The sequence below is a fragment of the Maylandia zebra genome, linkage group LG6 (assembly GCF_041146795.1).
Source record: "Maylandia zebra isolate NMK-2024a linkage group LG6, Mzebra_GT3a, whole genome shotgun sequence".
Lineage (NCBI taxonomy): Eukaryota > Metazoa > Chordata > Actinopteri > Cichliformes > Cichlidae > Maylandia > Maylandia zebra.
The window spans coordinates 11,985,901-12,006,867 of record NC_135172.1 but is presented as its reverse complement, the minus strand read 5'-3'; the positions used below and the strand labels follow the sequence as shown (position 1 = coordinate 12,006,867).

Genomic DNA, 20,967 nt, shown 5'->3' with positions numbered 1-20,967 from the left:
TTGATACAGTCCAATAACTCCAGCCTTACTCATCTTGTCCTTCAGATTCTTTATTTCTAGGATTTAACAGCAGCGCAGCGGTCACAAACTGTTTGCTTCCTCCCGATCAACAACACAGCTGCCGCTAATTACGTGTGTCTACCTTAAATATCTTCACAAACTCAAAATGTGACCTCTAGCACCAAACGCTTGCTGCAGTTCTTGGTGTCAGAGGTGACACACAAGGTATAGCACAGATGTCGTTATACTGCTCCAGCTGTGTATTGCTAGCTGTGGGGAGGCTTTTTATCTTGTTTACAGCATCTCTCCTGAGCAGGAAGCTCTGCCAGCCCAGCTCGGCTCTGAGCCAGACGTTATAGTATGAGTGGACCAAGATGATGGTGCTTCCCATCATACTCCACTCGCCAAATACACTCTCTGATGCACCACAGCACACCGCAACCTGGTGAGGTAACAAATCACTGACAGTGAGGCAGAGACAGTGCTGATGCATTACATGACAGTGTTGGTTTACAGTCAGAACTTAGCAAAGAGTTGCTGTACGTGTGTGTGACACATACCAGAAACTCCAGCAATCTGTAGGTCCCATTTACACAATATATGACTTCATCCATGTTCTCCACTGGAGCTTTATGAAACTCCTCCACCATGAAGAGAACAACAGGTCAACAGAGTGCCAAGCACCTGGCGGTAGAGTGTTTCAGAGTTATTATGGAATTAAAAAACAAGCAAATATACATGTTTAATTATTATTGGCCTGAACTGTTTGGGTAGAGCAAGTTTAAACTATTTAATTTAATGTTTTTGCACACTGCGATGCGGTTGTGTGTTACCTGGAGAGAGGTGAGGATTGAGGAGGAGATGATGATGAGAAGCCAGAAGTCCGTGTGGAAGAACTGGCAGATCATAAAAGCCATGTACGCTGGAAAGATCAGCAGGAAGGGACAGAGAGAAACTGCACGGAAGTGCTTCCACAAACTCCTACGGGACGGGCAGCAAAACCAGCGTATGAGAAAGCAGTCAGGTTGATAACAGGCTTTGCAAACACACATTCAGTCAGATTACATTTATTGATGTCAAAAAGACAAACTGCCTGTTTAAGAATGAAGAAAGAAGGACAGTACACCGTAGTATTACTTAACTTATGATGTTAGCATGAGTTGTACTGATGACCATAGATAATGAATTCTGTGATAATTAACTAACTGCCCATAGTTATTAATAGTTGTTTATGATCAGTAAAAAATAAAACAAACAGTGGGACACAGAGTTTTCTTAAAAATAAACACATGAAAAAAGTCTTTGGTATATTATCTTAATTGCCTCTACATGCTCCCAGGGCTAGGACTCAGCTATCTCCAGCATGGACTGCAGGATGGAAGCAACAACAATAAAGAGGATGATAGAGAGGAGGAAGGCTCTGTGGATGACCTGCAGCTCAATGAGGCCAGTTTGGACAGCAAGGATTAGCAAGGTGATCCCTTCAGTCATCCCCCTGCACAGAGAGGAAACAAATTAGAGCAACACACCACAATTATATGCCTTGGCTTTGCACTCAAGTTGGAGATCATATACACGTTTATCCAGACTTGACCTTTGGGTATACAATGTCAATTATTTTATCCTATTAGACAGTTGTGTGAAATGCAGACATCCTTAAAGAACAGTGTAGTAGCGGCCGGTAATAAACCAGTCCTCATAAAGGAACAGTGCTCTTTAATGAATTCAGCACAGACTTTACATCGTAGAGGTAACAGGGAGACACAACAAGTTATCAGTTAGCCATCTAACTATACTCTAACTCTAAAACTTTTCCAACTCCACTTTACTCTTATTTCACGACACCACCCTCTAGTGGTGCAATATGGTACGATCATTACAGGACAACATCTCCTCTCTCTTTATGAAAAGAGTTCACCAAATAGCGTAGTACAGAAATAAAGTAATTCACTGTTTAGCAAGTCACACATACACTTGTGAACTTAAATGTCGCAATAGTTATACCATCAGAATACTACAACTAGCAAAGTTTAATAAGCCTGAAACTATATTGCACTCCTACGTAAAATGAAAAGAAATTATTATTCCAGTTTTTCCATGACAATTTTTTCTTAGTGCATTGGTGGCAGAAAATCAGTTCTTTTTAAACTCAAGATAGAACAAGTAATAACATTTCTCTAATGTTCTTTTTCAAGCAACCTATTATGCTACAATATAGTCTTTGTGCCAGCGAGGCTTGTACTTGACGCGTGGCAGTCTTCTGGCAGTAGGTGAGCCAGTCTGAGTGTGGTGCAGCCTAGCAGCTCAGTAGGTAGAGTGGTGGCCCCATGATCGGAAGGTCGGGGGTTCGACTCCACTGAACGGCTACCCTGAGGTACCCCTGAGCAAGGTACCGTCCCTACACACTGCTCCCCAGGCGCTGCACTGGTGGCTGCCCACTGCTTCACTGGGTGAATGGGTTAAATGCAGAGGAATTATTTCCCTATGGGGACTAACAAGCTCACTTTACTTACTTTTACACAGTGTCAGCGTTCTTTTCAGTCACTGGGCGACAGCGTGCTAGATGAGTGGCATTCCAACTCTTTCCATCACTCAGCAAGAAGGCATTCAAGCCTTTGGCTTTTGTTACTGTTACAGGAGGGGTAAATCTGGGATGTCCTTTGGGAACATGGTGGGGTTTCCTTATCCTCACACTCTCTCCTGGTAGAAAAGAAGGTTTCCGTGCGTGACGCCTACCATCAGTGTAACGTTGCATTTTCAACTGATATTTCTGAACTGAGTGATGTGCAACGTATCCAGTGGAGACACAGCAGGAGGCAAAGGGAGGACATCCAGTATAGTACGCATCTTCCTGCCACACAGGAGTTCTTAGGGAGAGGGAAGTAGAGGGAAGTAGTTGCATGCGGTGTTGCACAGTAAACTTGAAGCCAATCCAGCACAGTCGCCTTCCATGGTTTCGACTGCTGGATTGATGTCTGGATACAGGTGCGGAGGGCACGATGAAACCGTTCGATTGCTCCGTTTGCAGCTGGGTAGTAGACAGATGTTCTGCTGTGGGAGATGCCTCTATTCTGGAGGAATGAGGTGAACATTACAGAGGTGAACTGTGCACCATTGTCAGTTATGATGTTCTCTGGGTTGCCATGACGACTAAAGACAGATGAGAGGAACTGAATGACATCATCAGTAGTAGCATAAGGTGAAAAGGCAAGCTCAGGCCATTTGGAGTAGTAGTCAGTCAATGTTATGACGTATCTACAAGCAGGTATTGCAGTATCAAAAGGCCCAACAATGTCAAGACCAAGTTTTTTCCACGGTCCATCAGGCAGTGGGACGGGTTGGAGAGGAGCAGGATTAGTATGTGCAGTTTTGTCATTGGACTGGCAAAGGAGGCATGAGGTTATGGCAGACTGAACTTGTGAGTCCATTTTTGGCCACCAGTAGAGATCTCTTAATCTTTGTTTTGTGCGCACAATGGTGACTTTCATGTGCCAGTGCAATCAGTTTAGGTCTCACTGAAAGTGGTGCAATGAGCCTTGAGCCTCTGAGAACATAATCACTTAGGGTTGAGAGTTCATTACGGATTTTGTAGTAAGGTGCAAGCGTGACATCAAGTGCTTTGATTGAGGCAGGCCAGCCACTTTGTATTTGTGAACGCAAAGCAACCAGTTCAGGGCAAGTTGAACAGGCAGAGTCAAAGCCCGCAACTGGAAGTGAGGACATGGCAGCAGAAACTTGGGCTACCATTTCATGATCTGAATCTGATGTGGAATGGGAAGAAACGGGCAGGGGCAGGCGAGAGAGACAGTCAGCTGTATAGTTCTGAGAACCTGGGCGGCAAATAACATCATAGTCAAAACACAGGAGGCGGGCAGACCAGCGGGCGATGCGCATGCCAGCCCTATTAAACCCTTTGGTGCTCAGCAGCGTTGTCAGAGCTTGGTGGTCTGTCCGTAGAGTGAAACGTCGGCCCCACAAATACGTTCTCCATTTCTCTGCAGCCCACACACAAGCATAAGCTTCTTTTTCAACAGTTGAGTACTTTTGATCTGTTGCAGACAGTGTGCGGTAAGCAAACGCCACAGGTTTTTCTGTGCCATCAGGTTGCACTTGAGCAAATACAGCACCAAGCCCATAGTCACTTGCATCAGTAGAGATCACAACACGCAAGGCAGGGTCAAACAGTGCCAGTGCAGGACTATTCACCAGGAGTTTTTTTACTTCTTCAAAGCTCGCTTGTGCACCTGAAGTCCATGTGAAAGTGTTCTTGTCGTTAGCACAGCCACACATAGGGGCTACAACAGTTGCAAAGTTTGGCAAAACTTGGAGTACCATGACACCAAGCCCAGGAAGGATCTCAAACTGAGGGAACTGAGGAGGATTAAAGGGGCAGCACAGCAGCGTTTTGGAAAATAGTGTAAAGGCTTTTCAGGAAGCTTTTAGGACGCTGTGAAAATACTGAATTTGAATAGTGGAGGCTAGAAGTAGTGAATGTATCCTTCCTCTCTATCATTAGATGGAGAGAGTGTACAAAGGCCGGCATAGTGGGTCTGTGGCCACTCTTGCTTGCACTTTTGCGTGTCCGTCAGCCAGCTGTGGAGAAGAGCAAAGTTTTTACATGCAAAGAGCTGAAGTGAAAAGCAGTGCTCCAAACAATGAAATGTGTCCACTCTTTGTGCTTTTCATGCAGTAATGTTTGATGTTTGAAGCTATTTCTGCTGTTGTCCCATTCCCGGTGAAATCCGCTGTCCCTCCAATCCCGATCCTCTTGCAAAGCAATCAGCATTTGTCAGACGCATCAGTCATTGGCAGTACTCAGACAGGATCCTGGATGACTACACGTCTGGGGTGCCTAAGAGAGCAATTGAAGGATGCCATGTTTACTGAATATGTGCCTAATTTTGTCAGGACATAGCTGGGTCCATTGCTTCTGCGTGCTCTATTTTCACAAGCAAAGGCCTGGCTCTTTCTCCTGGCACCTTCTCAGGTGATCTCCATGCCGTGGCTTCTTCTCAAATCAACGTCTGGACTGCCGCAAAACAGCTGACCGTTGTCGACAGGATTCGAACCTGTGCGGGGAGACCCCAATGGATTTCGAGTCCATCGCCTTGACCGCTCGGCCACAACAACCACATTTGGTTTTGGAGCTACATACTTGAAAGACATACGTCTTCCAAGTCCTACGCCACACGTCTTTCAAGTAGGATGTGCACAACAACGGCCACGCTGGATTGTAAATGCGGTAGCTGCATGACTTTGGTGAGAAAGCTTGTGGTTTTGCAGTTCCGTGAGATTGGTGCAGCACAGCTGCGGTTGAAGCTAGCTGGCTGACATTAGCTTGCTTGTTTGCATGAACAGTAACACACACAGCTGATGATTTTGCCACCGCAAAGAGCTGATCAGTACATGGTTAGTAAAATGTTATCTTCATTCCAAACATTCAGCACAATATTTAAAGTGGGACTGGGTGTCTTTATGAAGAAGTAGCGTGTCCAATCCCAGTGTCATGTAAGAAGGTATAGGTATGAAGTGATGAGAACTCAAAGCCTGTGTGAACAGTGTCTTTCCACAGCAAACGGTAGCAGCGAGGCCGATGAAGAATGCACCTGGCCTGACATTGTAAGCCTTTGCAGAAAGAGCGGAGAACGTTTTTAGTGTAAAACAGTACGCAGCCCACATGCTTGAACAGCACTGCGAGAAGCAACTGCGATGGCCGGGAGTCGAACCCGGGTCAACTGCTTGGAAGGCAGCTATGCTCGCCACTATACCACCATCGCTGTGAAAAACTGCAACATCACTGATTCATTGTCCGGCTTATGAAGCTTTCAGGACAATTAACAAGGTGGGCATTGGGATTACTCGCTTGTCAGGTTCTAAACTGGTCAAAAGGTGGATCACTAAAAAGACTAGTGCTCTCATGCAACTGCACATTTAATCTCATCAGCTAAGCTTCTTTGCTACTCAAGTGTGGCCTCTCACGCATTTAAACTCTTGTGTGATTTTTAGCACCTTGAGAGTCGCAATGGTCACGCGAGTTCTTCAGGTCACAGCAGACAAGGTGCGAATAGGTGTGAATCTGTCTTGGGACGAATCTGGGACGAGGACGTCTTTGGCTCCTCTCTCAAGTTATTGGACTTTGGCAAAAAGGTTTCACGCTTAATTAAAAAATGAGAGCAAGTGTCTGTGTCCCGAATACAAAGTGGGAGCTGGTTCCACAGAGAGGGGCCTGAAAAGTGATGGCTCTGCCTTCCATTGTACTTTTAAATCCCCTCGGAAGACAGCAGTCTGAGAGCAAAGCACTCTGTTGGGATGATATGGCACTGTGAGATCTTGTAGACAAAATTGGGGGTGATTATTCAAGACCTTGTGTGTGTGAGGGCAAGTATTTGGATTTTTATTTGGGATTTAATTGGGAGCCAATGAAGAGAGAAGTCCATATGGGGGAAATATACTCTCTCCTTCCAGTCCCTGACTGTGCTCTGGATGCAGCGTTTTGGAAAATAGTGTAAAGGCTTTTCGGGAAGCTTTTAGGACACTGTGAAAATACTCAATTTGAATAGTGGAGGCTAGAAGTAGTGAATGTATCCTTCCTCTCTATCATTAGATGGAGAGAGTGTACAAAGGCCGGCATAGTGTGTGTACCAGAGCAGGGCTGTGTGTAAAGCACAGCCAGGCAGCTGAACACTGTATTGTTCTCTATTTTGTCCTCTTTGAGCGGGAGACGAGCCACCACAGCTGGCAACACCTGTCAGTGAACACATTCAGGATGAAGATGGGCCACACGTCACGAAGCTGCCAAATGCCTTCATGCTCTATCTCAAAGAGCAGAGGCCAAAGGTCATTGCTGAACTCAACATCCCTGGAAGTGCAGCCGGAAATGCAGTGGTGGGACAGAGAGTAAGTGTGTAACTCTGCATACATTTATGCATCTGTTAATGTTGTCTGCTCATGTTTTTGCATGTGTCCCAGCTGTCCTGTAGTTATGTGTAGTAGCAGTGCTCACAGTGTGTTCTTATGATCTTCTGTCCACAGTGGAAGTCGCTTTCAAACGACCAGAAAGCCAGATATTTCAAGCAGGCTGAAACAGAAAGACAGAATCATGCCAAAGAGCATCCAGCCTGGTCGACCAAAGAAAACTATGTATGTCCAAAGTGCCAACATGCAGTTCCTACATGTGTGCATCACTGCACTGAATGATGAAACAGTCACTGCACAGAGTTTGTATCAGCTAATGAAAACTCTGTGTTTGTTTTCCTCATTGGACTCCCCTGTTGCAGCCCTTCAGTTCCAGACAGAGGAAGCCTTTGTCGCAGACAGTGAGGAAGAACTGCTGTCAGTGCTGGAAGAGCTCGACCCCCTCCCCATCACTGCGCAGTCTCAGCAGCCCTCACCCACCCCTGCCTCTCCTGTAGATGCCTCTCAAACTGCATCAGTTCAACCCCGAGTTGAATTATTTCAAGACCGAGATGAGCCCATCTGTTTTGCTGAAATCCAAGAAGACATGTGGTCAGTGCTTGACTACCTCCCCGTCTCTCAGCAGTCTAATGTGCTCTCCTCTCCTCATTCACACAACTACTCGACTCCTAAACAAAATCTCATCTGTCCTGCTGATTCCCCTCCATCCAAACTGGCGTCCTCCCCTGTTGCATTCACTGAATTGCCGTCAACAACCCCCATCTTTTGCCAACTAATGAAAAACAATAATTTCATTATAGACGATTGGACCGATTTCAATTGAATTAAACTGTTACTCCTGTTATTTCAACATCTGTCTTTGTGTAAATAAATGAAAAAACAAACAAAAGATGCTTCTGTCATAAGTTACAGCAGGATGAAACAACCTTCATGTAGTTCTTGTTTTTAACACTGCAAACCTTCTTTAGTTCTTTTGTGTCCTTTCATATTCAGCACACATCTGTCAGTGTCCACTAACTGTCAGGGAAAAGCCAGATAAAAACACTGTGGGGTCTTTTGGGACACGTGCTCGTTGGGTTTACTCATAGATATCAGAAATGATCTGTTCTGTATTCAAAGGATACACGAAGGACGTTTGTATTAAATGCAGTATAGCGACTGATCATATGCTGCTTTCTTTGGGGGCTTTTCACCACCATGTTACACAAATCCAGTTTCTAACTGAAAAGAAAATCCTTCACCATTTTCTAATCAAATTCCCTGGTTTCCCATGTCAGAGATGTCATGGCTGAAAGGATCATCGCATATTGAGCTCAAAGCTAAACTCTTGTGTAGGGCCTCTTTCCATGTTGTACCATTCATTTTAAAAAGTCCTGGTAACAAGAGACAGAGGTGACTTGATGTATTACAGTTACTTCCCAATTTACAGAAATGATGTGACTTCTGACATTTTCCTAGCAGGAAATGTGCTACTGTGGGACACTGAAAGAATAAACAGCAAGGCACGTTTTGTTTTAATAACTTTTCTTTACTTCATTTGTATGAACTAGGTTTACCTTACAAAATCTTATACTGTATATAATGTTTTATGTTTAATTCATGTCAATGTCAGCTCGTGTTTACTCGGGTGAGCAGTACCGGCCCACAAAGAGAATGCTCTTGGTGGGTTTATGTCGGATGAAGAAGATGAAGGGATGGTCGGCAACAAACTCAGCGGGAATCGTTATAGAGCGGACTTCCATGTCAACCCCAGTGGCAGCAGCAGCCTCAGCTCCTTCTTCATTTACATCCACGAAAGCCTTGTGGACAACTTTGGACACTATCAGGTCATTTGCTGGAGACATTCCTAGTAGATGAAGAGCCCAGAAATCAGTTGTGTTTTATTCTTTAACAGATGATGTTTTGCAGTTTTTGTGCTCTCAATATAACTGTATAATTGATTCAGTGTGTCTCATTGGTGCAATATTTCTCACCAGAGAAGTCTCTCTTGTAGATGTCAAAAGCGTTCTCCATTCCCATGTTGGTCAGGATTTTCTCCAAGTCATACTTCTCCTCCATCTTAAATCGAGGGAGCTTGACATCAACCTCGTTGGGGCTCATCATGTCTGGGCGAGCCCAGTCCACAAAGTTCTGATAGGTCAGCTCCTTCTCCAGCTGTGTGGATACAGTGTCACTAGCTTGTCTGATTGAAACTGGACATTAAAGTACTGGTAAGTGCATCTTACCTTTTCCAAGCCTGTGGTATCATCTTCTATGTCATTAGGCAGGAATATGAGCATGCTGAGGTCATTTCCTTTATACGGCATCTCAAGAATCTGTCCAGAAACATTGTTTTTATTTATTACTCCATCAAAGATGATCTGACTTCCTAATCTAGAAATTTAGGCTGATATTTGTAAAAGACAAGTTTTAGATCATGCTGGTGAAATCCTGTAATAAGCTGAAAGTGATGGATGTTACCTTGCAGTTGGCCTCAGGAATGGTCGCAAAAGGAAATTTACTTTTCTGCTGCATCATCTTCACCGGCTTAGTGTCGTTCTGAAAAATAGGGGAGACAAGAGAAATGTTTTTTGTGTTTAGTCTCAAAATGATCTCAAAAAGTTCTGTCATGGTTTTATTCCAGCCATTGAGTGGATTTGGATGTAGAGCACACGTCACGTCACAACACAACTTGTTCTTGTTAGCCGAAGTTTGTGATGTGCTGTTGTTTGAGATTTATTTGAGAACTTATTGGATATTACATGAATAATAAACTGCATTGCATAACTGCATAAAGTTGGAAAGTGATCGTCCTAAAAGCACGATTTTATCCCCTCAGAGCTCCAGGCTTTATGTTCTCATTCAGCAAAGTCCACAGCTCGTTTGTAGTATGACAGATCAAAGTATAACTGCACCATCCTATGCTGCCTTTCTGCACTGTTACCTTGTTCAGTCGAAAATGCACATCAGCAGTCTTCTCCTCCTTAAACTGCGTGTTCCAGCTGCCCTTGAAGTAAATGGCATTCACGAGAACCAGCTTCGTCAGGCTACCCACTGCATCCTGGCTTAGCAAGTCCTTGATTTTATCTGGTAAAAAGAATTTATGAAAACTATTAACTATTACCAAAGATGCACTAGTTACTGTACAACATCTTCAGCTATAAAATCAGAAAACAGGGCAACAGCAAGATGGTTTTTATTTTAAAAAAAGGGGGAAAAAGCTTTATGATCAGTATAACAGGGAACAAAAAACAAAAATTCAAGCGTAGGCTTGAAGCCACTGAGGTGGTTGTTAGCGGGGGTGACGCGATGCTTCTGGTATGCATGAATTAATTAAACAGTCCAATAACTCCAGCAGTACTTATCTTGTCCTTTTTGGTCTTTGTTCCAAACATTTTAAGATAAAAGCGCAGCGGTCACAAACGTTTTGCCTTCTTATGATTAACAACACACCTGACGCTGATTACGTGCGTCCACCTTAAATACCTTACATAAACCTACCATACAGGAACTTAAAAAGGTGGAATCCTCAGTGGTGCTTGGTGCCACACCCTCAGGGACTTTAATGTTATATAAAAACACTGACAGCTCAATATCTGCCTCAGTCACTCTCCCTGATCCAGCTGAGTCACCAATAGGAAAAATCTGCTTTTCACAGGAACTTGGTAACAGCAATAAGAGAATACGTAGTTTATTCCAAGAAGATATCGTCTCTCTCCCATATATAACATCTTATTGGAACCGATATGTTCCAGATATCAAGTGGAAGACAGTCTGGATGGTCCCCCATAAATATTTGATTGTAAATAAGGTGAAAGAAGTCTCATTTAAAATTCTACATAAATGTTATCCAGCCAGTCACTACATGGTCAAATGTAAAAGGGACATAAATACTAATTGTACTTTCTGTGGGGATCATCCAGAAACTGTGACGCATCTTTTTTGGTACTGTTCTTTTACACAGAGATTCTGGAAGGAATTTAGCAGGTTTGTTATTGTCCATATTTTAAGGGAGTTTTCTTTACGATGGGAAAATGTTTTATTCTGTTTAAGTTCCCCAAGAAGTATGAGAAATGTTTTTTATGATGAATTTGTTCATACTTTTAGCTACATTTTTTATCCATAAATGTAAGTTTACTAACAAAACACCATATTTCTGTCATTATTTTAAGGATGTGGAAATGTACATACAATCAATATCAGACTCCACCAACACAAAGGCTCTCAAAACAATACATGTATGTGTATTCTTATAATTGTTACCTTTTTCTTTTACTCTTGGCTTTTTGTGTTCATGTTCTGTTGTTTTGTATACTTCATCTGTTCGTATGTTGTATACTCATTGTTTGTTAAATAAAGTTTAAAAAAAAAAGAAAAAACTTAAAAAGGTTACCTCTAGCGGCAACATGAGGTATCAACCCAAAAATGGCTCCTACAAAAATAATGGGATTAAGATTGTCTCATTTCCAGCAGGTGGCACCACAGTCCTATAACCCTCATAGAAAGTCCTTGTATCCTATTATTATAGATGGTAGATTTATAAATGGCCTGTATTTGTATCGCGCTTTTATAAAAACAATGAATGAATTTCCTGCTGCACTTAAGATAATATAAAGATATAGAATCAATAGCAGCCAATCCTAAATGGGCCTGAAAAATAAAAATATGTTAAAGACACAAGTGATCAAAGTAGAAGTACCCATCACATAATATAATAAGAATAGAAGAATTGGCCTGCTATTTACAGCAACATACTGCTGTGATGGTTTTATTAATAGCATGAAACCAAACAGTAAAACCCAGAGATAGTGCTGCTTAATACTGAATAGAAATTAGACTGGAAGAACTGGAAACAGAAAATAATGTGGACGGTGGACAATCCGGTAATAATGTCTCAACTGAACACAACACAACTGATCCCCAAGGATTTACAGTGGAGATCATTTAAAGTTACATTATGCTTACCTTGTGTCTGCTTCTCCACCCAGCTGTTGATGTGGACCCTGGCCTCCTCTGCATTTCCTTTGAAGTCCACAGACTCGAGCTCAGCGTTGTAATGCTTTTTGGTGCCTTTTAAAAATTCCTGGAATTGTGAAAATAAGTCACTCGAAACAGATTCAACAAACTACGGAGACTTCAATCAAGTTCAGTCACTGTGTTAAAACATTTTCAGTCCTTTGGATGCAGTTGAAGCTTGAACTAACCAGTCAGCCTTTGTCTAATAAAAGATTAAAGCAAATAGCTTGTTGGATGCCAATTTAAGTAGCCAGCATAGAAAAATACACAGATTGTGGGTAAGCTGGTTTGTAACGTTTCGGTTCAGATGGCAGCAGTTTTTGCTGACAAATGTAAGTTTTAGTATTTCTAAGTATTAATAAATTATTGTTTTACTTCTTTATATATTTCTTTATACTATTTGCAAATATTTTAAAAGTTTAATCTGCTGTGATGACTGGAACACAAAGGAGAGAAATGGTGCCTTGTCTCTTGTTATGAACTGTAAATAGCTAAGTGCTTAGAGCAGCTGGTCCTAGCACACTTCAAATCCTGTCTCCCCCCCACCCTGGACCCCCACCAATTTGCATACCGCCAGAACAGGAGCACAGAGGATGCAGTCTCCATCGCACTGCACTCTGTCCTCTCACACCTGGACAACAACAACACCTACGCCAGAATGCTGTTTATAGACTTCAGTTCAGCATTCAATACAATCCACCCCTCACAACTCATCAGGAAACTGACAGACCTGGGCATCAGTTCCCTCATCTGCAAATGGTTACTGGACTTCCTGACCAACCGCCCCCAACATGTCCGGCTGGATAACCGCTGCTCATCTACCATCACAATGAACACCGGTGTACCACAAGGCTGTGTGATGAGCCCTTTCCTCTTCTCCCTCTTCACCCACGACTGCAGACCTGCTGATGGTTCCAACACCATCATTAAGTTTGCAGATGACACCACGGTGATTGGCCTCATCAGTGACAACGATGAGGCCGCCTACAGGGAGGAGGTGGATCGTCTGGCTGAGTGGTGCGACACAAACAACCTGCTGCTTAACACCGAGAAGACCAAGGAGCTCATCGTGGACTACAGGAGGAATGCTGACCCACATCCACCCATCCACATTAAGGGGACGGCTGTGGAGCGTGTGAGCAGCTTCAAGTTCCTGGGAGTCCACATCTCCGAGGATCTCACCTGGACGACCAACTGCTCCAAGCTGGTCAAGAAGGCTCACCAGCGCCTCTTCTTCTTGAGGACTCTGAGGAAGAACCACCTGTCCTCAGACATCCTGGTGAACTTCTATCGCTGCACCATCGAGAGCATCCTGACCAACTGTATAACAGTCTGGTACGGGAACTGCTCTGCCTCGGACCGGAAGGCGTTGCAGAGGGTCGTGAAAACTGCCCAGCGCATCGCCGGAGCACCACTTCCTGCCATAAAGGACATCTACAGGAAGCGGTGTCTGAAAAGGGCTGGGAAAATCATCAAAGACCCCAGTCACCCATCACATGGACTCTTCACCCTCCTGCCCTCTGGGAGGCGCCACAGGAGCCTCCGGACTAAGACCACCAGGTACCGGAACAGCTACTTCCCCACAGCTGTCAGACTCCTGAACTCTGCCTCCTGACATCTGACCCACGTTAAACTCATGCACTGAACATACACACCCCCACAATGGACAACTGTACCCTCAAACACACAATAATAACATGGAGTGAACCACCACTCACAACCACTAGCACTTTATATAGCCTCTGTAGAAACTATCTACACCCTCACTTATCTTAACTGCACTACTGTATAGCTCTGTGTAAATAATCATTCTGTACATTCAATAATCTTTAATCCTACAACTGTTTACAACTTGCATAGTTGCCGGGGATTCCCATGATGCATTGAGTTTTTCCTTTCCAGTCACCTTTCTCACTCACTATGCATTAATAGACCTCTCTGCATTGAATCATATCTGTTATTAACCTCTGTCTCTCTTCCACAGCATGTCTTTATCCTGTTTTCCTTCTCTCACCCCAACTGGTCGCAGAAGATGGCCCCGCCCCTCCCTGAGCCTGGTTCTGCTGGAGGTTTCTTCCTGTTAAAGGGGAGTTTTTACTTCCCACTGTCGCCAAAGTGCTTGCTCATAAGGGGTCATATGATTGTTGGGTTTTTCTCTGTATCTATGAAGCGCCTTGAGGTGACTTTTGTTGTGATTTGGCGCTATATAAATAAAATTGAATTGAATTGAATTGAATTATCTGAGGAAGAAGCAGAGTTGGTTTGTTTCCAGCTGAAATCATCCAGGCTCAGGAATTTGAATCGATCCACATCATTTCTGCTTGAACTAGAGAACATGAGTGTCGACTTACATTTGGTCTGTGAGACACATGTCATAGTGACAGTATTTGGGTTAATATGGCATTACTCACCCTGGTCGCATTTCTTCAATATCAGGCACCAAGTTCAGGAACTCGTTCTTTTGCAGCCCGCGCAAGGTAGGAGGTCTCCAGAGTGGGAACCATCGGGAAGTTTTCACAGTCTGAGCAGGAGGGACTGGAGGCACGTGAGCTGTTCTCAGGGGTCCTTTAACACAAATCACACCAAGTTAGAATCAAATAGATAACCTGTCAATAACCGTTTGCAGATCGAGGTCAATGTTCCTAAAAATATGTTTACTTCTGGCCCATGGAGCTACAGCGCGAGTCCGAGAGAGAGGGGCAGGTAGAGGAAGGGGTGAGGGTGGCACTGCTGAGGCTCGTCACGGATGGATCACGTCCGATCGGTGAGATGAGAGAAAGCTGAAGTGAAACAACAGCAGGATGAGGTAGACGTCAATATAGGAACTCCCTGATGTGACACAGAAAGGCTATTTTTTTATTTCTTTGTATTATTTCTCACCTTGCAGTCACTGATGCTGTTCACCAGCTGCTTGTATTCAGTATTGAAGGTGTGTGTCAGAAGGCGCAGGCACTACAACACAACAGGAACAAGACCGATCAGCTCCGAGCAGAGAAGGAAGAAGGCAGCAACAAGAACGCCCACTAAGCCCACGTTTTTCTCACCTTGGTGGCCAGCTCCTTCTCACGCTTTCAAAGGTGGTGCTGGAGATCTGCGAGGAGACGGAGGTGGATGTGGACAGAGTGCCGGAGCTCACGCTGGGGGACAGAGACTCACTCAGGGACTTGGTGGTGGGAGCTGTTCCCACGGGAGCCGCCTCTCCCAGAAGGTGACGGGTCTTTTCCACCTGGACGAAAGATGGGGGCGAATGTGAGGTGGGGAGAAGAGGGGAGGTTAGTCATGTAAAGTCTGTACTCTAAGAAAAAACTTTTTAGAATAGCACTTTGGTCTTTGAGCTGAAAAGTCATTTTTCCCTCAATGATATTAAACAGATTTATTTCTTTATGAATCTTTTAAGGCCCCACCTCCTGCAGCTGCTCCATCTTCTCCAGCTCCCACTGGTGCTCTAGGATGAGGCTATCTCCTCTGGGCCTCCAGCCGGCCAGGTTCTCCTCTCCACGCACATAAGCCACTGATGTGTCCAGGACCTTCCTCCTCCTCCTCTGCATCCCTGCTCAGGACATGAGCCCTCATTAGGATGAAGCTCTCCACAGAATTATGATAAAACAGCTGCCGTTCTTTAAACATGTTTCATGGCCGCTCACCTGGGCTTCCAGTGTCAGACATCTTACACAAGCTCAGCTCGTAGATCCCAGTCACTCGGTTGTTATAATGAAGCAGAAGTTTTGAACAAGGAAACTTTGTAACGAAATGCCAACGACCGCCTGTCTGTTTTCAGGGCTGTATTTGAAGCCATGCTCCAATCAGGCAAAGTTTTAAGTGTTGCACATTTCGATGGGTTTCTTTCAGCTGACATAGTTTCCATTTGGGTCATGTGGTGTTAGATAGCCCAGCGTGTGGTCATAGGGTGAAGAGCCCGGACGATTAGTGGGATTTTAGGTGTGGTGTAAAAATGACGCTGCAACTTTAAAAACGTTGTTGCTTTAAGGATTAACGTACAACCATACTTGGGCTGAGTTTGACACTGGTTCTCTTCAGTAATTAAAATAGCTTTAACACATGATAAGATCAAATGTCAGCTACACTGTGACAGTCGAGGGGCCACACTCAGATATATTTATTCGCTTGTTCTCTTTGTGTGATAAGAGTTTCCATCTGAATTTAACCCCTGTGTGGGGCTGATCTTTCATTTCATTTTATTTCAAGCTCAGATTCTTTGCCTTTGGCACATTTTCTGTGACGAGACTTCAAACCATTCCCACCGTCCTTATTAATCAACATGGTGAAGTGATTCTTCGCAAGGTGATGGGATAGGAAGAGTTTCAGAAAATGAGGCCTTTTGTCTTTATTGGAGAGGTCAGTGCAGACAGGACGGATGGGGGGAAGGCGAGGGGGGAATGACACACAGGAAACGGTGTTGGTCAGACCCAAAGACAGGCGTGGGCAGTGAGGACTCTCACCTTCAGACTCACTGTCTAATCAGTCTGACAGTGAGTCTGAAGACAGAGCAACCCAACACACGTTACTATGTTCATCATCATCATCATTGTTTATTTATATAGCACTTTAAAAACACACAAGGCTGACCAAACTGCTGAACAATAGAAACATAATAGATACCATAAGAATAATAAATACGATACAATAATAAACATAGCGAAAAACAATAAAATACAAGTCAGTCAACCACTGAGTCAAAAGCCAGTGAATAAAAATGCTTTTTCAATCTGGATTTAAAAACCAGCACTGATGTCGATTGCCTAATGTGAAGAGGAAGATTATTCCAAAGCTTAGGAGCCACGATAGAGAACGCTCGGTCTCCTCTCAGTTTCAGCCGTGATTTGGGGACTGAGAGCAACAGCTGCTCAGCTGACCGGAGCGAACGAGTGGGGACATAGGGCTTCAGCAGGTGCCAGACCATTTAAAGATTTAAAAACCAATAAAAGAACTTGAAAATGAATCCTAAATTCAATTGGAAGCCAGTGCAGGGAGGCCAAGAGTGATGTTATCACTAAGCAGGACATTAAATCAAATTAATGAGACACCAAAACAAGAGCTGGAGCCCAAGACAGCCATGAAGTCACAGTGTACACAAATACACAAGAAACACAGAAACCAGCTGGGTGGATGTGGCTCGGGAACCTTCTGTTACCTTGAACGTCGGTGTTTTGAACGCTGGCTGCTCCAGTCTGCTTGTATTTGTCCAAGATTTCCCCTCATATCTTGGTTATGGTTATTTTTTCTTTTATTAAACTGATCACACTCCTGTTCATGAATAGAAAAAAACCCCATCAGTGTATTTTCACTTAAACAAGCAGCTGTTTTTTTTGCATTAAAGTTATATAAAAATGTAACAGTGCAAATTCCTCGCTGACAGTTTAACCAAAAGGCATTTCCAGTGGAAAGTAGCCGACATATTCTCAGCATAACCATGTATAATATCCACAAAACCTGAGAAGGTTGGAGAGAAGGTAGGCGAACTCTGCTGGGATCTGCGTTTAACAAAGTGTCTAAAGACGAAACAAAGAAATCTTTCTGTAAATGTTCAGATGCACAGACTGGACTGAAAAAGAGTGAAAAAGCAGCTAACGTCCAAAAATAAGAAAACTTTGAAAGAACTCCAAAAAAACCTGGAGAACTTTTGCTCAAAAAACAGTTTTGTTTTTTTTAAATTACAAGGCAATCTGACAAAATGTCATCAAATGAGACTCAAGACTTCTGCAGGTCTCTGCCATGACTCAATTTTTTTTTCTTAACGGCAGAAACAATTGTTCCTTTTTTACTTTGTTTCTATTTTCTCTTCTTGTTTTTATCTGTTGAACAACAAACAACATTCATGCTGATTCACATAATATCCTGTCTCTACTCTCTGGGATTTCCTCGTAGCTCTTTGATGCAAAGAACATCCATCAAACGCTCCAGCTTGTGCTCAACATCATCGTGAACGGTGAAGGTACTCTGATGAGAAAATACTCAGTCGACCTTTTGGTTGATTTGTTAAAGAACCCCAAAATAGCTGATTACCTAACAAGGTATGCAGATAATTCACAGCTCTTTTCCTGAATAGCTGCTTTAAAACTCTGCTGAAAGCCTTTGTCCATTTCCAGGTATCCCCACTTCTCGGCATGTGTGTCTCAAGTGTTAGGACTGCTGCATTGGAAAGACCCAGACCCTGCAGCCAAGGTGAGAGACGACAAATATGATAACCCACACCAGCTGTGCTTAACTCTGTAAGTTCCCAGTATTCCCTGAAACCATCACGTGTGACACAGTTTACATCAGACGTGATGCAGCTGACGTCAACACTGACCTTCTTGTGGTAACAGAGACTTAAAAAAATAATAATAAAGCAACAAAGTGGGTCGCTCTTTGACAGTAAATTCCAGTGCGGTCCGCTCCAATCTCCTCAGGCTGACTCTCTTCTAGGCTCTCCTGACTGTTCCCTTTACATGTTGATGATGTGTCTTGTAAATCTGGATCCCTTTCCAGCAGGACGCTCCTCTTTTTCAGACAGTACCTCAGCTGCTCTCTCTCCTGACAGTCAGCTGTCCACCTCTGCATGGCCAGTCGAGCCAGCGCCGGCATTTGAGGCAGAGCTCGGAGCAGAGCGGGCAGCCAGGCTGAGCACAGAGCAGAGGTTGAAGGTCGCAAACTGACATCCACGTCTTCCAGAGAGCCCAGACCTCCTGCTGCAAACAGACTGCACCAACCGTTGTCTCCCACCAAGCTGTTGTAGGACAGATCCAGTGCACGGAGTGAGGAGAGACAGCCCCGTCTGCACACGGCAGCTGCACAGAGGAAGAGGACCCATTGATAACTGATCACTTTATGCCTGTTCACTTTACTGTTTTGTTCACAATGTTTCTGATGGAGACAAAAATAACACCGAATAGTTTCATTGTTTTGTTTTATACGACAGCTACAGATGCTGGCAGCATGAAATAAATGAAAGAAATATCAATTTCCTTCAGGCTTTACTTGTCTTAATATACATTTATGCAGCCTAATGATCCACTACAGACCAAAAAAGAAAAAGTATAATGTCATTGTGTGTTAGTTACCCAGATGTTGCATGTCATCAGTGGTGAGCTCGCAGCTGCAAAGACGGAGCTCGCTGACGACTGATGGCTGCAGAGCATCCAGCAGGAGCGCCAAGTGACCGCCAACCACTTTACACCAGGAAATATCCACCGTGCGCAGATAGGACACCGCCAGGGCTGATGCATAAACACAAAGTTTTCACCATTTCAGGCTAGAGGGTGGAAGAGGTATTCGGGGAGAATGACTTGAAGGAAAACTTCTATAAATAAACAAGTGTGTGTGTGTGTGTTACCCAGAGCAGTGAAGGACTCGTTGCTCATGTAGCAGCTGTTGAATGGCAGCCGCCTCATTTGTGTCGCAGGGAGGGCGGAGACCAGCAGGTGGACCACACCTCCCACTTCCTTATTGGATGACACATCAAGCTCGGTCAGTGCAGTGAGAGAGGGCAGCACCTGGACTGAAAAACAACGAGTCACATGACTGCTGCAGCGAGCATGCGATTAGTGTCCGGCGTGTGAGATTGGTAGCAACTGACTCAGAGCCTCTAGATCATCTCGCGTGAGGCAACACAGGTGGAGGTCGAGTCTCTCCAGGTGTGTGACGTGAGCCAGGTGAAAGGTGAGGCGGCTCAGTCCACCAGCTAGAAGCAGCTTTACAGTATATTAATCAGAACAATGCTGCTCTCTAATGTATCTTGGTAAAGTGCAGAAAAATCTAATGTTTTATATGATACAGTGTGATTTCAGTAACATATCATAATGGAGGCTTCAGCAAGTACTTACGAAGGAAATCTTTCCTCTGCTCTTCAGTTAGTTCATCAAATACCTCCCAAAACATCTGTATGGTGGGGTGGCGGTCATGATATCTCCAACCATAACTTGTGTTCTGAAAACAGTGAAAATGACTGTTATAATCATAGAGTTTGTAAGGTCAGGCATACACTATGTTGCCAAAAGTATTCCCTAACACATCCAAATCATTCAATTAATGTGTTCCAATCACTTCCATGGACACAGGTGTATTAGATCAAGCACCTAGGCATGCAGACTACTTCTACAAACATGTGTGAAAGGACGAGTCGCTCTCAGGAACTGAATGAATTCCAGCATGGTAATGTGATAGGATGCACCAGTGCAACAAGTCCAGTCATGAAATTTCCTCGCTATTAAATATTCCATAGTCAGCTGTTAGTGATATTATAACAAAGTGGAAGTAATTGGAAATGACAGCTAGTCAGCTGATGCTAAGGCTCATAGTGCACTTAAGTCACCAATATCTGCAGTCTGCTGTTGTTACAGATGTCCAAACTTCATTGGTTTCCATGGCTGAGCAGCTGCATCCCAGCCTTACACTGACAAACACAATGCAAAGCGTCAGATGGAGTGATTTAAGCATCTCAACACTGGACTCTAAAGCAGTGGAGATGTGTTTACTGGAGTGACGAATCACACTTCTCTGACTGGCAATCCGATGGATGTGTCAGGGTTTGGTGGTTGCCAGAAGTACTTGTCTGACTGCACTGTGCCAAGTGTAAAGTGTGGGCATGTGTGCACATGGCTGGGCACCAGTGCACAATACAAGGTCCATAAAGACATGGATGAGTGAGTTTGGTGTAGAAGAACTGGACTAGCCTGCACAGAGTCCTGACCTCAACCTGATAGAACATCTTTGGGATGAATTAGAGCAGCAACTGTGAGCCAGGCCTTCTCCTCCAACATCAGTGTCTGACACCATAAATGCACCTCTGGAAGAATAGTCAAAAAATTCCCATAAACACACCTAAACCTTGTGGAAAGCTTTCCCAGAAGAGTGGAAGCAGTTATAGCTGCGAAGGGTGGGCTGACTATTATATTATACTATCATACAAAAGTCTGGATTAAGACTGAGATGTGACTCAAGTTCATATTTGTGTTAAAGCAGCCGACTGAATGCTTTTGACAGTATGCAGTACACAGTTATTGTGCTACAGGACAGCTGTGAAACTACAGCCTGTGTCTGTTTGGCTGACTGTACCTG

At 44.0% G+C, this 20,967-nt stretch overlaps 2 protein-coding genes, 1 long non-coding RNA gene and 2 other non-coding genes across 5 annotated transcripts; 1 reads left to right on the top strand and 4 right to left on the bottom strand.

The window, feature by feature from the left end:
• Positions 1 to 5,048: 5,048 nt before the first annotated feature.
• On the bottom strand, positions 5,049 to 5,130 carry trnas-cga (transfer RNA serine (anticodon CGA)). The gene has a single exon. It is a non-coding gene; the product is annotated as a tRNA-Ser (tRNA).
• A 575-nt stretch (positions 5,131 to 5,705) lies between these two features.
• trnag-ucc (transfer RNA glycine (anticodon UCC)) lies at positions 5,706 to 5,777 on the bottom strand. The gene has a single exon. It is a non-coding gene; the product is annotated as a tRNA-Gly (tRNA).
• A 26-nt stretch (positions 5,778 to 5,803) lies between these two features.
• Positions 5,804 to 7,846, top strand: LOC143418920 (transcription factor 7-like). The gene is made up of 3 exons (XM_076884662.1): positions 5,804 to 6,897; positions 7,033 to 7,140; positions 7,278 to 7,846. The coding sequence occupies exons 1-3, from the start codon at positions 6,808 to 6,810 to the stop codon at positions 7,410 to 7,412; spliced, it is 333 nt and encodes a 110-aa protein (XP_076740777.1). The 5' UTR covers positions 5,804 to 6,807; the 3' UTR covers positions 7,413 to 7,846.
• Positions 7,847 to 8,422: 576 nt separating this feature from the next.
• Positions 8,423 to 15,576, bottom strand: LOC143419089 (leukocyte elastase inhibitor-like). The gene is made up of 11 exons (XM_076885367.1): positions 15,555 to 15,576; positions 15,393 to 15,460; positions 14,978 to 15,136; positions 14,569 to 14,690; positions 14,364 to 14,475; positions 11,860 to 11,977; positions 9,839 to 9,981; positions 9,376 to 9,453; positions 9,141 to 9,230; positions 8,889 to 9,069; positions 8,423 to 8,761 (listed from the first exon to the last, which is right to left on the bottom strand). Exons 1-11 carry the CDS (start codon positions 15,574 to 15,576, stop codon positions 8,535 to 8,537), a joined length of 1,320 nt encoding a protein of 439 aa, XP_076741482.1. The 3' UTR covers positions 8,423 to 8,534.
• Positions 15,577 to 16,436: 860 nt separating this feature from the next.
• On the bottom strand, positions 16,437 to 19,170 carry LOC112433830 (uncharacterized). The gene is made up of 2 exons (XR_013098870.1): positions 18,972 to 19,170; positions 16,437 to 18,698 (listed from the first exon to the last, which is right to left on the bottom strand). It is a non-coding gene; the product is annotated as an uncharacterized LOC112433830 (long non-coding RNA).
• Between the last annotated feature and the right edge of the window lie 1,797 nt (positions 19,171 to 20,967).